The 22833-nt window shown below is 37.5% G+C and overlaps 2 protein-coding genes across 2 annotated transcripts in view; one reads left to right on the top strand and one right to left on the bottom strand.

Annotated features, from left to right (window-relative positions):
• The window catches only part of LOC114338158 (endoplasmic reticulum resident protein 44-like), a 46808-nt gene that overhangs the window by 2249 nt on the left and 21726 nt on the right, over positions 1 to 22833 (bottom strand). The window lies entirely within an intron of this gene.
• LOC126882688 (neurofilament medium polypeptide-like) lies at positions 146 to 2146 on the top strand. Its single transcript, XM_050647665.1, has one exon. The coding sequence runs from the start codon at positions 146 to 148 to the stop codon at positions 2144 to 2146; it is 2001 nt and encodes a 666-aa protein (XP_050503622.1).

The raw sequence follows: 22833 nt of genomic DNA, 5'->3' as shown, positions 1-22833 counted from the left end.
CAAAGATATGAGAGATGCGAGGGTTAGAGCATCACAAACGATCCCTTCGGGATACCTGGCGACCTCCCGAAGAACCTAGCCTTAACGTGGTAAGGGCGCACTGCCACGTCGGACGCGTAGCACGTCCCGACTCGTGGGAATTCATATGAATAAAACCAACTCAAAAAAACCTAAAGGAAAAAATAACGACGACCAAAGGCAAAAGGACAATGACGACGCATTAATTAGTAAAATTGAGAATAGGGAAGAACAGTCGCAAGACGGCACAATAGATGAAGATGAGCTGAGAAAGTTTGAAAGGGAATTGCTACAACGGCACGATCAACAGCCTAAACTAAACAGGTCGGGTGCCATAAAGCACTCGACACTTGTAGGGGAAGAAATTAATACAAGAGAAGAAGAAGAAAAAGAGGAGGAAGAGAAAGAAGAGGAAGATCCCTCGGTGAAAATCCTGGAAGCGAAAGCCTTCACAGAAAGTCACGATGAAAAAACGGAAGAAGAAAGGGGAGGAACTTGGGAAGATATAGAGGAGAGTGTTTTAACAGCCTTCTTGTTCGACGAAGAGGACAGAAGAGAAATGCAGCAAATGAAAAAAAGAAAAGGGGACAGCCTTGAGATAAATGAAAAATTCAAAAAAGAAAAACTTGAAGAAAGCAAAAAATATCCAGAAGAAACCGACAGGGAAAAGGTCCAACGGAAAATGAAACAAATACTCGATATACTTAATACAGAAGGCCCAATAGAGGACGAAAGAATAAGAATGAAAAAACTCATAGGGGAAATTAACTCTATGCAAAACAGAAAAATTAGCCCAAATCAAACAACACAAGGGGAGGAGAAAAATATAAGATGCGAACAATGTAAAATTAAGATCGAGCAAGAGAGACAAAGAAAAGAAACAGAAAAAATAATAGGAATTGTAAACAAGGGAGGAGACATAGACACCTTTAGTCAAATCCACGAGAAGAAATGGGAGGACAAGGTGTTTGAAAAAACGAAGTGGGAACATGGGGGACTGCAAGAGACAATTGAAAAAAAAGAATGCATAATAATAACTAAAAACGAAATAAAAGACGGAGGGGTAGAGGGCGTCATAAGAACGCTCAGGGAAGAAGTAGCAGAAATCATTGAGGAATGCAAAGTGGGCGACATAGAGTACATAGAAAATGTAAAGAAAAGCTCTATGGCCAACCAAAGGAGGCAGTGGTACACATATGTAACCAAAGTGGGTGAACAGGGAATGTATGAAATGGCTGTAAAGGCCATAAATATAATAAAAAAAAGGGAGAAGCCCCCGGAAACCGTTAGAGTCATCGTTAACAACGAGATAAATAAGGAAGATGTGCGAAAAGCTCTCGAATTTGTGGGGAGAAAAGAAAATATAGTATGGGAAATAGTTATCAGAGGGAAGGAGATGGATAAAGGGGAGAGGCATGAGCAGGAAGAAGCGCTCCTAATCAAAACGGGGGGGAAATCATACACTGATGTATTAAAAGAGATGAATCAGAAAATTGATATAGGGAAGATTGGCTTAAAAGTAAATAGGCTAAAAAAAACAGAAGGGGGAGACATCCTCGTAAAACTAAAGGGGAAGGGAGCAGCGGAGAAACTGAAGAAGGAGATGGACAGTAAAATAACGGGAATGAGCATGGCTGTTCGGAAGAAAGAAAATTATTTTTCCATCACGGCAATAGACCCTGGGTTTACAGAAGAACAGCTAATAAGCGCGATAACAACATATACCGGTATCCCCGAGGACGAAATAGATGTCAAAACGCTACGTATAAATAGGCATGGGGAACAGGTGGCGACCATAGCCGTACGCCCCTCAAAAGCAGAAGAGCTACGGAGGTATAGAACGATAGTAATAGGTTGGGTTATATGCCCCATAATGGAACGCCATACGCCAGTAAGGTGTTATAAGTGCCTCCATTATGGTCACAGCACCTATGAGTGCACAGGGGAGAGCAGGGTAGCATGCTGCTACAACTGCTTTAAAAACGGGCATACAGCGGTGCAGTGTAGCAGCACTGCGTACTGCTTAACTTGTAAGGAAGAGGGTCATAGAATGGACCGCATGACATGCCCAGCCTATAGGGCGTGGGTGTACGGCAGGGGAGGGGAAAGGGAACCCATAAAACATTAAAAGAAACAAAAGCGAAAGGGTGAGAAGTGGTTTCCTGATGAACGGAGGTGGGTCCGTATACAGCCCACCAGTGAAACAGGAAATCACCTTTTATAGGGTAAATTTATCGATTTTAATCATACATATTTTTATTTATTTATTTAATTTATTTGAAAATTTTATCTATACACATTTTATTTATATAAATTTTATTTATATAAAATTTAATTTCACATATAATTTTAAAAAACTTAGTGTGTTGTGTATTGTCCAGTATACCATTTTAATCTTTTATTTATTTATTTACCTATTTATTCATTTTATATTTACACCTTTATTTTATTTATATTTATTGTGTTCAATATATACAAACGGATACGGGTCAACTCTCTAGGGAACTGAACCAAAAATGAACCTCAAGGATCAACCTGGTATAAGGATAATGCAGGTGAACGTGGGCCGCGCAAAACGGGCACACGATCTCGTCCACGCGAAAGCCTGCACGCTAAAAATAGACTTACTCATCGTCCCGGAACCTAACAAAAAAATAACGTCGGACGGTGGCTGGGTGCAGGATACAAACAAAAACGTGGCGGTGCTCTTCAGAAATAAAGATCTTGGCGTGCGTGGCATAGTCAGGGGCGGAAATTATATTCTCATTAAGATGAAGGATTTTTGTCTCCTGGCATGCTACATATCTCCAAACATACCCATCAGAGACTACAAACAAAAAGTAGATGAAATAATGAGCATCGCTACAAGAGAGAAGCAAATAATGATTGTCGGGGACATCAACGCAAAATCTAGGTCATGGGGCTCTCCCATGAATGATGAGAAGGGAGAGTTCTGGAATGAATGGATAGCCCAGGCTAGCCTCCATGTACTCAACAACAACAAACCCACATTCGTAAGAGGGGCTAGCAAATCACATATTGATGTAACCATTGCAACCGAAAGGCTATCCAGACGCATAAAAAATTGGGATGTCCTCGACGAACAGTTATTCACCTACCACTGTTACATAACGTACGAGGTGATGGTTAAAGGGAGGGTTCTAAGAAAACCGATAGGTCGAAGAGAGAAAATATTAAACAAAAACAGGTACCTGTCGGAGATTAAAAAAATCGACGAAGATGCAATTACAGATCTCGGCCAACTTAGGAAGACACTCGCTAATGCCGTTGAGTTGGCCACAGAAAAGACAAAAAATAACGAAAGAACCCCCTATTGGTGGACGGATGAGATAAGAGAACTACGGAAAGTGTGCCTCCGAGCTCGGAGGAATTACACAAGAAGCCAGGGCAACCCCGAGCTCAATGAGATATATAAAACAGCGAAGAGGAATCTAAACAACAAAATAAAGAAAGAGAAAAAGGAAAGGTGGCAGAATCTGATAGACGCGCTAGAAAATGACATATGGGGAGACGCATACAAAATAACAATGAAGTCTCTCAAAATGATCGCCCCATACAGACTAGACGAAGACCAGCGGCGTGAATCTGCGGAACTTCTCTTTCCTGCCAAGGAGGAGCAAGCTTTCTTGAAGATTTTCCCCACGGTAGTGGAGGAGTTTACGGAGGAAGAAATAAAAGCCGCTGGTCAGGAAATCAAATCGGGTAAAGCTCCCGGCCCCGATGGTCTGCCACCCGAGGCACTGAAGATAATAGCAACAGAGAAACCAGGTTTGATCAGAAGAGTATTTAACAATCTACTGCGGAATCAAGAGTTTCCCAGGGAATTAAAGGAAGCAAATCTGGTATTGCTACTCAAGCCTGGGAAACCCCCCGACTCGGCATCCTCCTACAGGCCGATATGCCTTCTAGACTGTCTTGGCAAGTTTTATGAAATTCTTGTGAAGAAGAGGCTGGAAGGGGTATTGGCAAGTGAGAGAGCTCTATCCAGTCAACAATTCGGATTTCGAAAAGGTCGATCAGCAGTAGACGCAGCGATCTGGATTAGAGACGCGGCACAAATAAGTAGAAAGAGGTGGGTGGTACTTGTTCTATTGGACATTAAAAATGCCTTCAACTCGGCGAACTGGGGCCTCATCATCGACAGGATTGTCGAGCTGGGGGCCCCGGATTACATGTCCAATATAATAAAGGACTACCTATCGGAAAGAAGCGTATGCATAACGAAGAAAAATAAGATGAATATGACTGCTGGAGTACCCCAAGGGTCAGTCCTGGGACCCACATTATGGAACATATTATACAATGGGGTACTAGAGGTAAATAGAACACTAGGAGTAAGGGCAATAGCATACGCAGACGACCTAGCCCTACTAATCGAGGACGACACGAATCGGGGCATCATACATAAAGTAAACACAGCAATAGAAAAAACCGCGAAATGGATAGAGAACAACGATTTAAAATTGGCAGTAGAAAAGACTGAGATAATTATCTTGAGGGGACGGCGGGATCGAAAAGACATTAATTTTCGGTTCAGAGGCTCCGAACTAAAACCCCAGAAAACAGTTAAGTATTTGGGAATAATCTTCGACGACAGAAGGTCATTCGGCCCACATATACATGAAGCATGTCGGAAAGCGGAGGCAAGGACCTCAGTCCTACAAAAATTAATGCCGAATATAGGAGGCCCTGGATCACACAAACGGGCAGTAATGCTACAATCCATTATGTCAATAATATTATACGGGGCTCCAGTATGGCACGAAGTTGTAAATAAAGCCAAATACAGAGACATGCTTCTCAGAGCACAAAGAAAACCCCTGATCAGAGTGTGCAGCGCGTACAGAACCGTATCAACCGTTGCTCTACAGGTAGTGGCCGGAGCTGTGCCGGTGCACATTCTGACAGAGGAGAGGGTACGAATGCATCGAAGGGGTAACGGAGCTATAAGTTCAGGACCAGAAGAAAGAAGAAGAAGCCTGGAAAGTTGGCAGGATCAGTGGTCAAGAGAAACAGGCAAAGCCGCCTGGACGAGGACCCTTATCCCTGATGTAGTGAGGTGGTATGAATGCAGACACAGGCGCGTTAACTATTATTTCACACAATTTTTGACGGGCCATGGATCCTTTCGGGCATATACATATCGTATAAGAAAGACTGAGGACGATCTGTGTACCGAGTGTGGAGTGGTAGATGACGCGTACCACGTGATATTCGTATGCCCTGCATATCATGCAGGGCGAACCTCGCTGCAGCTGAGGATGGGGTCCCCTCTGGGTGAGCCCCAAGAATTAATGCATAAAGCCATTATGAATGAAAAAATGTTTGACTTGATCATTGGATTTGTCACTGAAACGATGAAGCATAAGGAAGAAAGAGAGAGGAGACTCCAACAAAGATAATCTGTTTGTATTTCTTTTGAACATGTGTCGTTTTGCACCGACCGGGGTGGGCAGTCAATATACAACTCCCACTTCTGCCGGGGCAGTGTCCTTTAAAATAAAAGGATTTTTAATCCTAGTGTTAGTAAATGTTAGATGTTTTGTTTTTCATGTGTTTATATCTTATGTTGTGAGTGTATAGATGAATGGGCCACTCCTACAGGGGGTGGGGAATGAAAGTTTAGTTGTTCTCACTGGCTGTTTAGTAATTCTTTGCCAGTTTACGGTGGATGGGATGATAGCGTGGTCGCGCCTCCTCACCCATTATCATGCAGATAGGTCGGTTGCCTTACGGACCCTGGCTGGCTGCATGCGTGGATGGGGTGGCGAAACCGGGTTGTCATGACAGTCACAGAGCGCACGCAGAGAGTGCTAGATGGGGTGACGAGCAAAGCTGGTGGGTCAGAGCTATGCCCGCTAAGGTCGGTTCCTGGCCCGCCGGTTGGAGAAAGAGGAGGTGAGTTTAGTTGGTAGGCGGCTTGCTACGGTTAGGCGTAGAGAGTTGAATCCAACACACCTGGGACACCTTCCCAGAAGTCTTTAGAAGATTCTCACCTCCCAAAAAAAAAAAAAAAAAAAAAAAAAAAAGGTTAACAGGTAAACCTAGGATTACTCGGGTAAAGTGCGAAGTACCCGCGAGGTATTGGTAAAATAAATGCAAATGTAAAACTGCTGAAATATTTGTAACTCCAGATGCCACAGCAGCTTGTCTTGTTTTAACAAATAGATAATACTGTTTATTTCTACAGTATTAGATATAATTTTACTTTCCTTAATGTTGTAAAATGTGTATTTTCTTAAATTTAGAATATTTTTCAAACAGTTGTCATTAGTAGTATACGACCTTGTCATTATTAGTATACCCAATTAAGCATTTAACCAAGTGGTAGCAGGTAGAATGTGTTTTACCCGAGTAAAACCCGAAATTTGAATTATTTAAATTACCTATTTATATTTCGGACTTATTATCGGATTTACCGATACCTCGCGGGTACTTCGCACTTGACCGGGATTCTAGGTTTACCCGTTAATCTAACTTTACCCGTAAGTTTGAAATAAATAGTAAAATGATATAAACTTACGTGCATAGAAATCGGCCCACTTAAAAATTTGGTCATTTTTGATGTCTCATATTTCCTAAACCTGTTAGCCGATTTAAGTGATTTTTTGGACATGTTATAGCCTGATTCTTTAAAAATATCACTGGAATAATATTGTTTCTAAAGCAATCATAGGATGAAGTGGAAGGAAGCGAGTGGTGTGCTGTGTGACAGGAAGATTCCAATGAAGTGGAAGGGAAAATTGTATAAAACAGCCATAAGACCGGCTATGATGTACGGAACTGAATGTTGGGCAGTGAAAAAGAAAGAGGAACAACGAATGCATATGGCGGAAAAGAAAATGCTTAGATAGATGAGTGGAGTAACAAAAAAGGATAAAATTAAAAATTAGTATATTAGGGGAAGTTTAGGTGTGGCACCAATTCATGCCAAAATGAGACAGCATAGGTTAAGATGGTTTGGTCTAGTTCAACGTCGAGACGCTAATCACCCAATACGAAGAATTGCTGAAGTGCAGATTCCTGGAAGGAGTAGGAGAGGAAGACCAAAGAAGACGTGGGGGGAGACGATTAGGCAGAACATGTTGGTAAAGGGAATTAATATTGATATGACCCAAGATAGAATTGTATGGAGAAATGCAATTAGGAAAGCCGGCCCCGCATAGGGATAAGGCAAAGAGAATGATGACTTAGGACAAAAAATAGAACTGTCAAAGCTTAACCTAAACGCTGATTTAAATAGAAGATATTCCTTAGCATTGGCAGTATTTGGTCGATTACAAACAGTATTTAAATCAAACTTACCAAATACTTAGACAAAGACGTTCGATCAGTACGTGTTACCAGTCCTGACATACGAAACTGAAACTTGTGCTTTTAACAACAGCGTAGTCCACAAACTTCAAGTGACTCAGAGGGCTATGGAGCGGAGAATGCTCAACATTCAGCTCAGTGATTGCAAGTCCAATGAAGAGATAAGAAGACGATCAAAAGTAACAGATATGATCCAGAAAATTGCCATGTTAAAATGGAACTGGGCAGGACACATAGGAAGAATGAAAAGTTGGTCAATACGAATTCTCAAATGGCGACCAAGGACAAGCAGAATAAGTAGAGACAGACCTCCACATCAAGCGAATGGCTGGCCACGAATGGATGCAAAAAACAGCAAACAGATATGAACGGACCCACCTATGGGAGGCTTACATCCTACGATGGATGGAATATCTGTTGACGATGATGATACTTAACATAAGTGATCAACCATTAGAGATTAGCGATATTCCAAATACAATTATTATATCAAATATGAATAACCATTTTCAATTTCGTTGCAACACGAAACTACAGCCGCATCAATATTCCAGTTCAATCAGAGAGTGCAGCAAGCACCTCTACCGGTTTCGAAACCTATTAGTCTCTCATCAGGAGGCACATATGCTGCTCTCTCTGACCCAACTAGGACAAACCCCGGCGTGCAGTTACGGATTACAACGAACGAAATGGCAGGGATGGGCTCTCTGATTGAACTAGAATATGATGCGGCTGTGGTTTCGTGTTGCAACGATATTGAAAATGGTTATTCATTTTTGATTTACATATCTACTCTGATTGGAGTACGAAGGGAACCATTCTCGTTGGAACTTTCCCGCGCTGAGCAGATGAGACGTGAATTATAAATTGTAAAATTCCCTCATCTTATTTAGTCTCAGCATCCGTTATGTCTTGCAAATTTTAGAAGCCTCGGAGGTGTAACCAGAGAATGTTCCCATTGTTTTCAATCTGGCGGGATGTGGAGTAATATTTTTAATGTGCTATTACATAGATTGAGAACTTATTTGCTAGAAGTTGCCGCTAGGGCATCCCTGCCATTTCGTTCGTTGCAATCCGTAACTGCACGCCGGGGTTTGTCCTGGTTGGGTCAGAGAGAGCAGCATATGTGCCTCCTGATGAGAGACTAATAAGTTTCGAAACCGGTAGAAGTGCTTGCTGCAGTCTCTGATTGAACTAGAATATGATGTAGTTGTAGTTTCGTGTTGCGACAAAATTGAAAATGGTTATTCATTGTTGATTTACATGTTTACTCTGATTGGAGTACGAAGGGAACCATTCTCGTTGGAACTTTACCGCGCTGAGCAGATGGGGCGTGAATTATAAATTGTAAAATTCCTGTATCTTCTTTAATCTCAGCATCCGTTATGGCTTGCAAATTTTAGAAGCCTGGGAGGTGTAACCAGAGAGTGTTCCCATTGTTTTCAATCTGGTGGGATGTGAAGTAATATTTTTAATAATACTTTATGTTCTATTAGATTGTAAACTTAGGCCCAGTTTTTCAGTGACAGGTTAAAAAATTTTTTAGCTAACCTAGTTTAAATTTTAACCAATATTTTAACCCTCCTAGCGTTTTTCAGTGGTTTAAATCAAGTTAAGAAAATCTCGGTTAGCTAACCACTTTTTTTCTTCTGTTGGCAGCACTAACTGTACTTGCGCATGTGCAATTCGAGAAATAATGATCAATTTGACAGAAAAATAAATAAAAAACTAATTTCATAACCAAATTTATAAAAATGATTAATTCAATATCAAGTTCGGAATCTTTATTTAGTTCATAACGTATACCTCGGTTTTATAACAGAATATACCATTACAATTACTGGGACGATTTAGACTTTTCTTGCCGATTTCGTTTGTCAAAGACCACGGTGTTATCAGTATTGGAACAGATTGACCAGAATATAAGGTCAAACTGTTAAATAATGATTTTGCTGTGTAGACAAATATATAATTATTATCTGATTAAAATATTACTAGGAATCATGCATTAAATCCTGTTACTGTATGTGTAAACATAGATACCTGTTAAGTACCATAATATATTTAAATATGTTTCCTTATAATTCCTTCCTAACGATAATTTATACTTTCGATAATAATATATAATAATTTCTTTATAATAATGAGGTATTTTAGAATACTTCCCGCGATATAAACAAAATAAAAATAACATAACCCAACTAATCTCTTCTGTCAGTCAAAATAAACATAATTTGACCCTGATGCATTCACTGCACCCATGCGCAAGAGTTAACTACAAAATTCGGAGTTAAACCCGAGGATCGGTTAAAATCTTGGTTAACTTAAACGGGTTTAAGCTCTAACCTAGTTCTAAAAAACTGATTAACCATGAATATTTCGGTGACCGAAAAATAAATAGGTTAACCCAGCACTGAAAAACCGGCCCTTAGTTTTTTACAATTATTATAAATCACGGTGATGTAAATTTAACATTATTTGTAACGGCATATAATAAAATTTCTTTTTCGTTTTTAAATATCAGATTTTCAAGTGGGTGCGTTCACCAGACCAGTGCGCTACGTCAGCGCTCTGAAACTGTTTAAGATTTTTCGGGTGAACGTCATGTCAATTTAGGCTAAACTTCAACGTGTTGACGAAGCGGTCGCCATTTTATTGAACGTAGTATTTGTATCGCTTCAATATTGAACGTGTTTAAGAAATATATTGTAATGGCGCGATTATTTGAAAATATTTATTTTACAATGGTTTTAATAGTAATTGAAACTTAGGAGATACATAATTGTATATGCTTACGAAATTGTAAATCTGTATATTAAGGAACAATATTTTCAACATAATTCATATTTACGTGATAATTATTATTTATTTATGGTGGGTCATCCAATGGTTCTGCTCTGCCAAATCCAGCACAGCCAGCAGCACCAAAAATTATTTCTTGTTCATTTCATTAAAAAAACCAATAAAGGTAGTATATTATCCATTTTTTAATTAAAGTTTAAGATACGTCCAATTTATCGTTGAACGATAAGTATAATAAATCAACAAAAACAACGAATCTCGTTTTAGGTTAGGTTCATACATAGAACAGGTGGGAACACAAAAAAATCCAACTATGAAAGTGTCAAACGGAAAAATACCATTCACCAGACTAAACGTAGTTGTAAAGCGCTGCAACATAGCTGTTGCATAGTTGCAATCACTGAGCTGAATGTTGAGCATTCTCCGCTCCATAGCCCTCTGAGTCACTTGAAGTTTGTGGACTACGCTGTTGTTAAAAGCACAAGTTTCAGTTTCGTATGTCAGGACTGGTAACACGTACTGATCGAACGTCTTTGTCTAAGTATTTGGTAAGTTTGATTTAAATACTGTTTGTAATCGACCAAATACTGCCAATGCTAAGGAATATCTTCTATTTAAATCAGCGTTTAGGTTAAGCTTTGACAGTTCTATTTTTTGTCCTAAGTCATCATTCTCTTTGCCTTATCCCTATGCTGGGCCGGCTTTCCTAATTGCATTTCTCCATACAATTCTATCTTGGGTCATATCAATATTAATTCCCTTTACCAACATGTTCTGCCTAATCGTCTCCCCCCACGTCTTCTTTGGTCTTCCTCTCCTACTCCTTCCAGGAATCTGCACTTCAGCAATGCTTCGTATTGGGTGATTAGCGTCTCGACGTTGAACTAGACCAAACCATCTTAACCTATGCTGTCTCATTTTGGCATGAATTGGTGCCACACCTAAACTTCCCCTAATATACTAATTTTTAATTTTATCCTTTTTTGTTACTCCACTCATCTATCTAAGCATTTTCATTTCCGCCATATGCATTCGTTGTTCCTCTTTCTTTTTCACTGCCCAACATTCAGTTCCGTACATCATAGCCGGTATTATGGCTGTTTTATACAATTTTCCCTTCCACTTCATTGGAATCTTCCTGTCACACAGCACACCACTCGCTTCCTTCCACTTCATCCATCCAGCCCTAATTCTACTGCATGCATCTCCATCTATTTCTCCATTACTCTGTAATACCGATACCAGGTACTTAAAACTATTGCTTTTTACAATCAGTTCACCATCCAAAGATACTATTTTATTTGTAGTACCTCCATGTTTAAATGAACATTGCAAATACTCTGTCTTTGTCCTAGTAAGTTTTAAACCTTTTTCCTCCAGAGCTTGTCTCCACTGTTCCAGTTTTTGTTCTAAGTCTCTTTCACTATTTCCTACTAGCACATCATCAGCATACATTAAGCACCATGGATTGTTACCCTGTAGTTTCGCTCTTATCTGGTCCAAAACTAATGAGAATAAATACGGACTAAGCACCAAGCCTTGGTGCAATCCTACTTTCACATGAACTTTATCAGTTTCTCCCACACCTGTCCTAACACTAGTCGTTACTCCCTCATACATATCCCTCACAATCTTTAAATACTAACCAGGGACTCCTTTCTTATTGAGTGCCCACCACAGAATCTCTCGAGGAATTCTATCATAGGCTTTCTTAAGATTAATGAATACTATATGAGCGTTTGTTTCTTTACTCCTGTATTTTTCTATCAATTGCCTTATAAGGAAAATTGTATCTGTTGTTGATCTGCCCTGCATAAAGCCAAATTGATTCCAATATATACTTTTCCAAATACTCTTTCCCATATTTTCATGGTGTGACAGCAGTTTTATAGCCCTGTAGTTTGTACATTGTTGTATATCTCCCTTGTTTTTGTAGACATGTACTAGTATACTGCTTCTCCATTCGTCTGGCATTTGTCTAACTTCCATAATTCTATTAAATAAACCTGCTAGCCACCTTGTTCCTGTCTCACCCAATGCTCTCCATACTTCCCCAGTAATATCATCTGGTCCTACCGCTTTTTTTTCTTTATTTTTTGAAGCGCTTGAGCCACTTCCTCGTTTGTTATTTTGGTGACCATTGCTACTGTCTCCGTTGACTCTACAGGCTTTCTGTCAAATTCTTCATTTAATAAGCTGTCAAAGTACTTTCTCCATCTCTTTTTGACATCCTTTTCGTGAACTAGTATGTTATTATTTTCATCTCGGATACATCTAGGTATGTATATTATATTATGACTCAACCTTTTCTATATTATTGTTGTCTAGAGTTATATTCCTAGTTATATCTAGAGATTCGTTGATTAGATATTTAGTTTTTGCTAGATTTATTTTTAATCCTATTTCTTGTGATTTAGTATTTAGGTCTAACAGCATTTCCTGCAATTCTGCTCTGTCTTTTGCTATTAACGTAACATCATCGGAAAATCTCAGATGGTTTAGGTTTTCGCCGTCTATGGTCACTGCTTTGTTTGCCCATTCTAAAGTTCGAAACATACCTTACAGAGCTAAGGTAATTAGTTTGGGTGAGATAGAATCTCCTTGTCTAACCATCTTTGTAGTTTTATCTTTTCTGTTTTTTCTTCTATTTTTATTTGCGATGTTGCATTGTCATATATACCCTTAATGATTTTTGAATATCGGACATCAACTCTATTGTTGCTGGGATTAAGGATTGCCCAAATTTCTATTGAGTCAAATGCCTTCTCGTAATCTACCATAGTTATCCAGAGTGTTATGTTCTATTCGTTTGATTTTTCGATTAGTGTTCTTATAACTTGTATATTAGGGTGGGTCGAAAAAAAAACAATGTTTCATTGTTTATTCGCTATACCGCAGAAAACTTGCCTTTGGGGTATATAAGTAAAATGCAAAGTAAAATAAAGTTATATATTGAACCCCCAGCTAGCGAATCATACTTAAAATTTAGTTTTTTTCAGAAATCAAGACATTTTTCAATTATTTTTACAATCTTTAGCCAATAATATTTGAACGTGCTACAGTGAAAACTGTTTAGTTAATAGTTTAAAAAATAGGAAATAAGTTTGGGAGAAGGTATCTTTTAATTTACGGTAGCGCAAAATACTCAAAAATTGGTAAAATTCACATATTAGCACCTTAAAAGAAGGTGTGGTCTAGTATGTTGTGTTGGGTGTTAATAGCACAATCCATTTTGTGTTCTTTTACTCTACACTCCATTTATTTGGAATAGAATTATTATAGTGTGTTCAAAGTTATAAAGGATATAACTAAAACAACTTATAATTTTAATAACATGTTTAATTAAAATAAAAAAAAAAAACCAAATTGTAGCCAAATAATGTCAACAAATTAAATGAAATTTTGACTTTAGAAAGAGTCTTCTACTCACTATTTATGAATGGATACGTTGAAGCTGCGCTTGCTGCCAAACTTTAGCATCGAAGCTCTGGATGCTACGGCACATCTTATGAAACCATCTCGGTGCTTAGCACCGGCGACGATTTTTTTAGATGCTTCAGTCACTAACTTGACGCAGCGTTCCACGGCTTGAGTATGACATGGAAATTTTCCAAAGTTCCAGTCCTCCGGTATTTCACCAGCAGTGATTTTAGCCCAAACCTAATTTTTAGAAACTCTCCGTAACACTGGTGGTGGTATAATTTCAGTGGTGTTCCAATCAATTAATTCAGTATAGTCAGTCACATGAAAGTTGGTTTTTGAGAGTTTGAAAAACCCTCATTGTTTTTGTTTTTGTAGCTAACATTCTTGCTTTGATTATTCTTCGGAATCCTAGTCCTCTTATGGGCTTATGTGCTAAATTTTCTGGGTGGGTAAAAATGCATTTTTTCGACTACAGGACAAACTACTTTAAACAAATTCTCTGGTAGAAATCTAGCTGATTTGATAGCCTCAAAAACGTGTTCAAGTCCATCTGTTATGTATTTGCTGTTCTTTATTTGAACCATACAAGCATGTATGATTTAAGAATGAAGGATACTAACAATTTATGTTCAACTGAAGGCGTTTCCACACATACAGTCTTAAAACTCTGTTAGTTGTAGTCAACCATCGAGAGCGGGAAAGTGGACCCGGTTCTCGAACAGATAAGTCCACAGGGCAGTTGCCTAACGCTGCGCTGCTTCAAGTTAGTGACTGAAGCATCTAAAAAACTCGTTGGTGCATCCAGAGCTTCGATGCCAATGTTTGACAGCAAACGCAGCTTCAACGTACCCACTCAGAAATAGTGAGTAAAAGATTCTTTCTAAAGTTAAAATTTCAATTATTTTGTTGAAATTGTTTGGCTACAATTTGGTTTCTTTTTTTTTTCAATTAAACATGTTATTTAAATTATAAGTTGTTTTACTAGACCACACCTTTTTTAAGGTGCTAATATGTGAAGTTCACCAATTTTTGACTATTTTGCGCTACCGCAAATTAAAAGATTTGTCTGTTTTAAATGTATTTCCTATTTTTTAAACTATTAGCTAAACAGTTTTTACTATAGCACGTTCAAATATTGGCTAAAGATTGTAAAAATAATTGAAAAATGTCTTGATTTCTGAAAAAAACTAAATTTTAAGTATGATGCGCTAGCTGGGGGTTCAATATATATCTTTATTTTACTTTGCATTTTACTTATATAACCCAAAGGCAAGTTTTCCGCGATATAGCGATTAAAAAATGAAACATTATTTTTTTTCGACCCACCCTATTGTATATGGTCTATGGTGCTATAACTTTTTCTGAATCCCTTCTGTTCCCGAGGCTGATAACTATCCAGTTTAGTTGTTAGTCGTAATGTAATTATCTTCACAAACAGTTTATGCAAGACAGATAAGCGGCTCATGGGTCTATAGTTTTCTAATTTAATATATTGATTTCCCTTTTTAAGTATGAGTATTATAAGAGCATTTAACGAAGCTATGGGTATTTCACATATTTCTATACATTTGTTAAATATAACTTTTAGCATTTTTATGATGTGTTGTCCTCCATACTTTATCCTTTCCAATACTATTCCGTCTTCAGTTGGAGCTCTTTTATTTTGCATTTTATTCATTGCGTTTCTTATTTCGTCCTCTGTTATATCTGGTAGGTATTTCTTCAGATCCCACATTCTTTACTATTTTTCGGTGTTCTTCGCCTTTACCTGGTGGTGGTTTTGCTTTTGACTAGTGTGACCAACTAGCCCGAAAAATCCGGGACATGACCCGAATTACGAAGTTGTGTCCCGGCGTCCCGGACAAGGCTTCCGGGCCATCCGAATTTTTAACGTTTGGGTAAAATTCTATTTTGAAATTTTGAATACCTTATTTTTCGAAGAACTCACATCAAGTTTAATTGGTGAAAGAAAAAAGTCGACAATTTCTAGAGTGTAATACGATACTAATACCTATTACCACATCCAGAACGCATGCATTTTATATTGTGGTATTATAGGTCTACGAAAACTCAAACTCTGGACATTTTCCCGTTCCTCTATTTTAATTTTCGTTTTCTGAAAAGACGATGCAAAGACATCAATATCAAATATTGATAATTATTTTTTTATATTAACCTAAGGTCGTATTTAAAAGAAAGAAGAGGAAATTAATGGAAGGATAACTAAAGCCCAAAAGGCGTTCTATATGCTGAAGAAAACATGGGAGTCCAATAGATTAACAACCAAAACCAAAATCAGGATATTTAATACAAATGTAAAGAGTATTTTGCTATATGCAGCAGAAACTTGGAAAATAGAGAAAAAGATTATACAAAAGGTTCGAACATTTGTAAATAGATGTCTTAGACGAATATTGCAAATATATTGGCCAAATTGGATAAGTAACAAGGAACTTTGGAGAAAAACTAATCAAGAGCCGATAGCCAAAACGATAAACAGACGCAAATGGAAGTTTATTGGACACACATTAAGGAAAAATGAAGATGATATAACCAAACAAGCCCTGGATTACCAACCAACTGGAAAAAGAAAACAAGGCAGACCAATGACATCCTGGAAAAGAAATATTACTAGAGAGCTAGAAGACAATGGGTTAACATGGAAAGAAGTGAAAGCCCTGGCCAGAAACAGAGATGAATGGAGGGGGACTGTAGAGGCCCTATGTTCCAAATGGAATCAAGAGGAGTAAAGTAAGTAAGTAAGGTCGTATTTACATGGAAATCCAACAGCAGTTGATTTTCTAATTTTTTCCTTCTTGAGAACGATTACCGGATTTTAAGTCGAAACGTCAAAAACTAACATAAGTGTAATTACCATTACAACACATCCCATAAAAAATTTTTGTCGACATAAAAATGTTAAACAATCAATAAAATAATATTAAAGTTTTATATTAAAAAGAATGGCCCGATTTTCATTGAAAAGTCCCGGATATTAGGTATTTTTTTAGCCTTGTCCCGAATTCGACTGACTTGTAGTTGGTCACACTACTTTTGACTCATATAGGCCCAGTTTTTCAGTGACTGGTTAAAATTTTGGTTAGCTAACCTAGTTTAAATTTTAACCAATATTTTTACCCTCTTAACGTTTTTCAGTGCTTTAAACCAAGTTAAAATAATCTCGGTTAGCTAACCACTTTTTTCCTTCTGTTGGCTGCACTAATTGTACTTACGCATGTGCAGTTTGAGAAATTATGATCAATTTGACAGAAAAATAAATGAAACAATTTCATAACCAAATTAAAAAATTATTTAAATCTTCATTTGTTTCATAATATCTACCTCGGTTTTATAACAGAAGAGACTATTTACAATTACTGGGACGATTTAGCCTTTTTTGCTGATTTTGTTTGTCAAAGACGACGGTGGTATCGCTATTGGAACATACTGACCAGGAAATAAGAAGTTAACTGTTTGGTAGAGCCTTTTGCTCTATAGATAAATTTATAATTATCTTTTAAAAATATTACTAGGAATCATGCATTAAATTAAGTTACAATAGGTATGTGTAAACATACCTGTTACAGTTATGATATATTTAAATAATATATTTCCTTATAATTCCTTTCTATATAATACCGATAATAACTTATAACTTCGATAATAATATGTAATAGTTTCCTTGTAATAACGGGGTAAAAAATATCTCCCGCGATAAAAACAAAATAACATAACCTAAATATCCTCTTCTGTCAGGCAATTCACAAAATAAACAAATTCGACTCTGATGCATTCGCTGCACCTATGCGCAAGCGTAACCAAAAAATTCGGAATTAAACCATCTAATGGGTATCGGTTAAAATCTTGATCAACTTAAACGGGTTTGAACTCTAACCTAGTGCTGAAAAACTAATTAACCATAAATATTTCATCATCATCATTTGGCTCTACAACTCTATGTGAGTCTTGGCCGCGTTTACTATTTCCCTCCATTGTTGTCGGTCCTGAGCAGCTATTTTCCATTGCTGTACTCCCATTTTGCGTAGATCGCTGGCTACTACGTCCTTCCATCTCTTTCTTGGGCGACCAACTGATCTTTTTCCATCGGGCCTTTCCCAGAATGTGGCGTTTAGAAGTCTTTTGTCACTTGATCTTAGTACGTGACCCGCCCATCGTATTCTGTTTGATTTAATGTTGCGTACTATGTTTTCATCTCCGTATATTGTCTGGAGTTCATCATTGTGTCTTCTTCTCCATTCTCCTGTTGTCTCTTCTCTGCAAGGCCCATAGATAGTCCGCAGTATCTTTCTTTCAAGTACCAGTAATTTTGTTGTTTCCCGCTGATTCAGAGTCCAGGTTTCGTTTCCGTACGTTATTGTGGGACGAATTATTGTCTTATATACTCTTATTTTTGCTGGTCTTGAGAGTATTTTTGATTTAAGTAGGGTCCTTAACGAGTAATATGCCCTGTTTCCTGCAATAATCCTGGCTGCCACGTCCTTTTCATAGTTATTTTCAGTTGTTATGATCGCTCCCAAGTACTTAAATTCTTTGACGACTTCAAAATTGTATTCATTAATTGTTACGTTTTGTCTAACCCTTGGTCTTGGGTTCTTCGTAACCACCATGTACTTGGTCTTGTCCTCGTTGACCTATATATATGACATAAATATTTCGGTGACCGAAAAATAAACCGGTTAACCCAGCACTGAAAAACCGGCCCATAATGTTTGGTAGTAGTTTTCTATCATAATGTTAAGTATACTTGTCTGGTAAAATCTCGTAAGAAAACGACTGTACAACTAAACATATATAATATATACAAAAAAAAATATTCTAATAAAGTTAAATAATCTAAAAATGTATAAATATTTGTAATTTGTTTGCAACACAAAAATGCAGAAGCTGCATAATACTCTGGTTAAATCGGAGAGTGCAGGAAGAGTCCATACCAGTTTCGGGGGTCTTTTCCACCTCATCAGTAGTCCCATATCTTCTTCTCTCCGATTTCTCCACGTATCATACTTTGGGCCCTTCCGAATTGCAAAAAAGAAATGTCACGGATGAACTAGAGCCATCTGCCGAAAAACAAAGTAAGTTATCAATCGAAGTAGCACAGAAAACGACAATAAATGTCGACTCCATACCACCAGATTGACAACGGGTGGAATACTTTCTTTGGTTACACCTCCTGAGATTTTCAAAATTTATAAACCAAACAGGATGCCAGGAAATTAAGATGAGAGAATTTTAAATAATTCACAACTCATCTGCTCAGCGTGGTAAAAGCTCCAACAAGAAAGGTTCTTTAATACTCCTACAAAAGAGTAAATGAACTAAAAATGTATAAAAATTTTCAATTTCTTTGCAACACGAAAATGCAGCAGCTGCATAATACTCTGGTTAAATCGGAGAGTGTAGGAAGAGTATATACCGGTTTCGGAGGTCTTTTCCCCCTCATCAGTAGTCCTCATATCCTCTTCTCTCAGATCTCTCCACGTATCATACTTTGGGCCCTTCCGAAAGACCTCCGAAACCGGTATAGACTCTTCCTGCACTCTCCGATTTAACTAGAGCAGGGGTTCCCAACCGGTGGTACGCGTACCACTGGTGGTACGCGGGAAGATTTCAGGTGGTACGCGTCGCGTGTGCGAAATAAGCGATTACGCTGGACCTCTATCTGCGGAAGTGCCAGAGCGCTACTCGTATTTGTACGATTTGATTTTCATGAAGAAGTTATAGAAGAGTTTTTGTTCTGCAATCCACTTATCACTACATAGTAATCAAACGCTACCTACATAGTAATCAAACGCTACAGCGGGACTCATTTTTAATACAAGAATGTGCTCAAATTAGGCGTTCCTTGGTCAAAGTGTATTGGTTTATGTACAGATGGAGCAAAAGCTATGTGATATCTGTTTTATCACATACTTTATACTCGTAAATTCAAGCTCTTAATTCAAGATTATTCTCCTTGATGTGTGAAGATATGGGTGGCAAGTTCAAAACTCTTCTGTTGCAAATAGAAGTAAGATGGTTATCTCGAGGGAAATTGTTCAACCGCCTCTGTTCAACAAATTGTCCTATTATGAAGATTTTTTGTCATGATTGGCATATCTAGCTAACTCCTTGAAAATAAATTTTGTTCTTTATGTTCTCAAATACAGGAGAAAAATGTCTGCATTTCCTACGCTGTAAAAGGAAAAAATTTTTCACAGGGAATCTCTTTAAGAAAGTTTTAATAAATATGTATCTGAAGATTATTTCACACTTGATTGGATAAGAAATCCTTTTGCAGTAATCTCACCAAATGTGTTGGAATTATAGAGAACATTCATCTACCTAACAGAAGACAGTTCTATAAAAGACAGTTTTAAAGAGAAATCATTAATTGACTTCTAGATCCGGTGTAAATCCGGAGTATCCAATGCTCTTTAGGCAAGCTATGATATTTTTGATTGAGACTGGTTCTCTTCATTTCATGATCCCCCTCCCCAATGTTTGGTGGTACGTCAAAATCTTAAAATATTTCAGGTGGTACGCAGTTGCTACAAGGTTGGGAACCCCTGAACTAGAGTATTATGCAGCTCCTGCATTTTTGTGTTGCAAAGAAATTGAAAATGTTTATAAATTTTTAATTCATTTACTCTTTTGTAAGAGTATTGAGGAATCTTTCTTGTTGGAGCTTTTACCACGCTGAGCAGATGAGTTGTGAATTATTTAAAATTCTCTCATCTTAATTTCCTCTGCATCCTGTTTGATTTATAAATTTGGAAAATCTCAGGAGGTGTAACCAAAGAAAGTATTCCACCTGTTGTCAATCTGGTGGTATGGAGACGATATTCATTGTCGTTTTCTTTGCTACTTCGATTGATAACTTATTTTGTTTAAATAATCTAAATCAAGAGATACAGAGTGAACACTAGAAATCGGATCTTTAAGTATATTTGATTCTTGTCGAAAATGTTTATATATGTTACAGTCCAAGTTGATTCTCAGTTAGAGTTGACTCCAACTAGTTGGAGTCAACTCCAACTGAAACGAGCAGTAAAAGTTGATTTTAAAAATTTAAATCAACTTTTACTAGTTGGAGTTGACTCTTCCTGGATCGATTCAGTAAATGTTGATTATACGAGAATCTCAAGTGCATTTTTGATGAGGGTGCGTTTCTTTGTTTTGACCGTTTCAACTACTTATTAGTATAGTCTGTAACGTCGCCCCCGTTAGGTAAATTATTCTGATTCGATTTTTTGCACAAACTTACTCAAAAAAATACATCCGTATAACAATCCTTATAACAAATACACAGGGTGTCACGCGGTACCGCGGTCGAAAAATTGTTTAACCAATTTCAGTAAAGTCAGTCAGTAAAGTGACTCTTTATCGAACGAGTCTGATATTACGAGCAGAGGAACAGACGCGTTCGATAAAGAGTATTGAGGTGGTGCGTGCAAAATTGTATCGTCAATCATAAAAAACATTAACACTTACTTACAACTTTGAGGATTTTTTTTTAATTTTAGACGAAATAAAAAAATCGAATGACAGTAATGACAGTAATGACAGATGACTTTTGCATGATGGCCGGGTTTGATGTTTAATGGATAGTTATCAATATCGTATACCTACCCAGTGGTTCCCAACCTTTTATGTCTGGCGACCCACCTTCTGATGTTTTTTCATATTCGCGACCCATGTCTCACCCATGATGATACGCTATTCTGTACTCTGTACGTCACTCGGCTACTGTGAGCCACGCCGCGACCCACCTGAAATCTGCCCGCGACCCACTAGTGGGTCGCGACCCACCGGTTGGGAAACGCTACCTAATTACTAAATCTGTAAAGTTTTGATTTATTTTGTATGAATATAATTGCGAAACACGACAGAATTTTACTTTTTGACATAAATTTTATTAATAATAAGATAAATTTTGTAAAATATTTTAAATAATTAAAGTAAATAAATTTTAATTTTACTCAAATAAATAATCGATTGCTGCTATTGACCACTTACATTCAATCTCGGTTAATTTGATTAATTATCGCGGCAGGTAAAGTAACATTCTTCTTTCAATACAACAAAGTGTTACTTTACTACAGAAAATGAGGGCAAATGAGTACAATAATGAATTATTTTAGTGACGTTTGGCGATAAACAATGATTTTAAACAAATTTACAAAAATAAATTTTTTCACTTCATACAAATTTTTTTTAGATCCTTTGGGCTTTTTTTTTTCTCTAAAATTGACTGTTGTCGAGTTATTAGCGACTTAAAATTTGAAAAACGCCAAAATAACCATTTTTAAGGTTTAATAACTCGGTTAAAGATAATTATTGTGAAAGTCGAGCGAGCGGCCGTGGAGTAACGGAATAATCGCTGGCCACATACGCCAGTGCACGTGAGTTCGAGCCCTGCTAAAGACAAACCATTTTCATTTCCAATGATGACACGAGCCGTCTCACCGTGCCTCGGAGAGCACGTTAAGCCGTCGGTCCCCCTGGGTTAGTGTACGTCGACACTAGTTACTTGAAACAGGGTTAAAGATGTAACTGGCGCCGGAACTGTCCGAAAGGCAAAAATGCCATACGATATTATATATTATGAAAGTCAGAAACTAAAAAAAATCAAAGATTAAAGCTACCTCTATAAGATCCTGAAGAAATTTTTGTCATTATTTCATTAATAAGATATTATTGTTAATTATCAACAATGAGCGCTAACCGTGTATTGAGGCGGCCGTCAATGTGAGTGCGAGTGAGATTCACCATTGGACGGCTGGAATGGTGCATCTCTTTAGCACTCACCATTGACGGCCGCCTAATACGCACTTAGTGCTCATTGTTAATAATTAAAGATAAAACTTAGTAATAAAATAGTGACAAAAATTTCTGCTGGATCTTGTAGAGGGGGCTATAAACTTTGATTTGGTCACTTTCTGACTTTCATAATAATGGGTTTTAACCGAGTGCCTTGAAAATGGCTATTTTCGCATTTTTCAAATTTTAAATCGCGTATAACTCGACAACAATCAATTTTAGAGAAAAATCACAAAATACCTTTTTTCTACGAGCGTGCAAAAATGTCTACTTTCGCGAACGCGTTTTAGTTTAGAAAGTTTTACTTTTCCGCACGCGTTTTACTTTTCCGCACGCGTGTTAATTTATATATGTTAATATGGCTTTAAAGTAATTATAATACATACAATAAACAAATCTTTAGATATTATTTACTAATTTATTTCAAATATATCT

Source organism: Diabrotica virgifera, chromosome 3 (genome assembly GCF_917563875.1).
Source record: "Diabrotica virgifera virgifera chromosome 3, PGI_DIABVI_V3a".
Taxonomy (NCBI): Eukaryota; Metazoa; Arthropoda; class Insecta; order Coleoptera; family Chrysomelidae; genus Diabrotica; species Diabrotica virgifera.
This window is presented reverse-complemented; position numbering and strand designations above follow the sequence as displayed.

What these genes read in the sequence shown, in the direction of transcription:
- LOC126882688 (XM_050647665.1), top strand. Translation starts at nt 146, where the DNA reads ATGAATAAAACCAACTCAAAAAAACCTAAAGGAAAAAATAACGACGAC.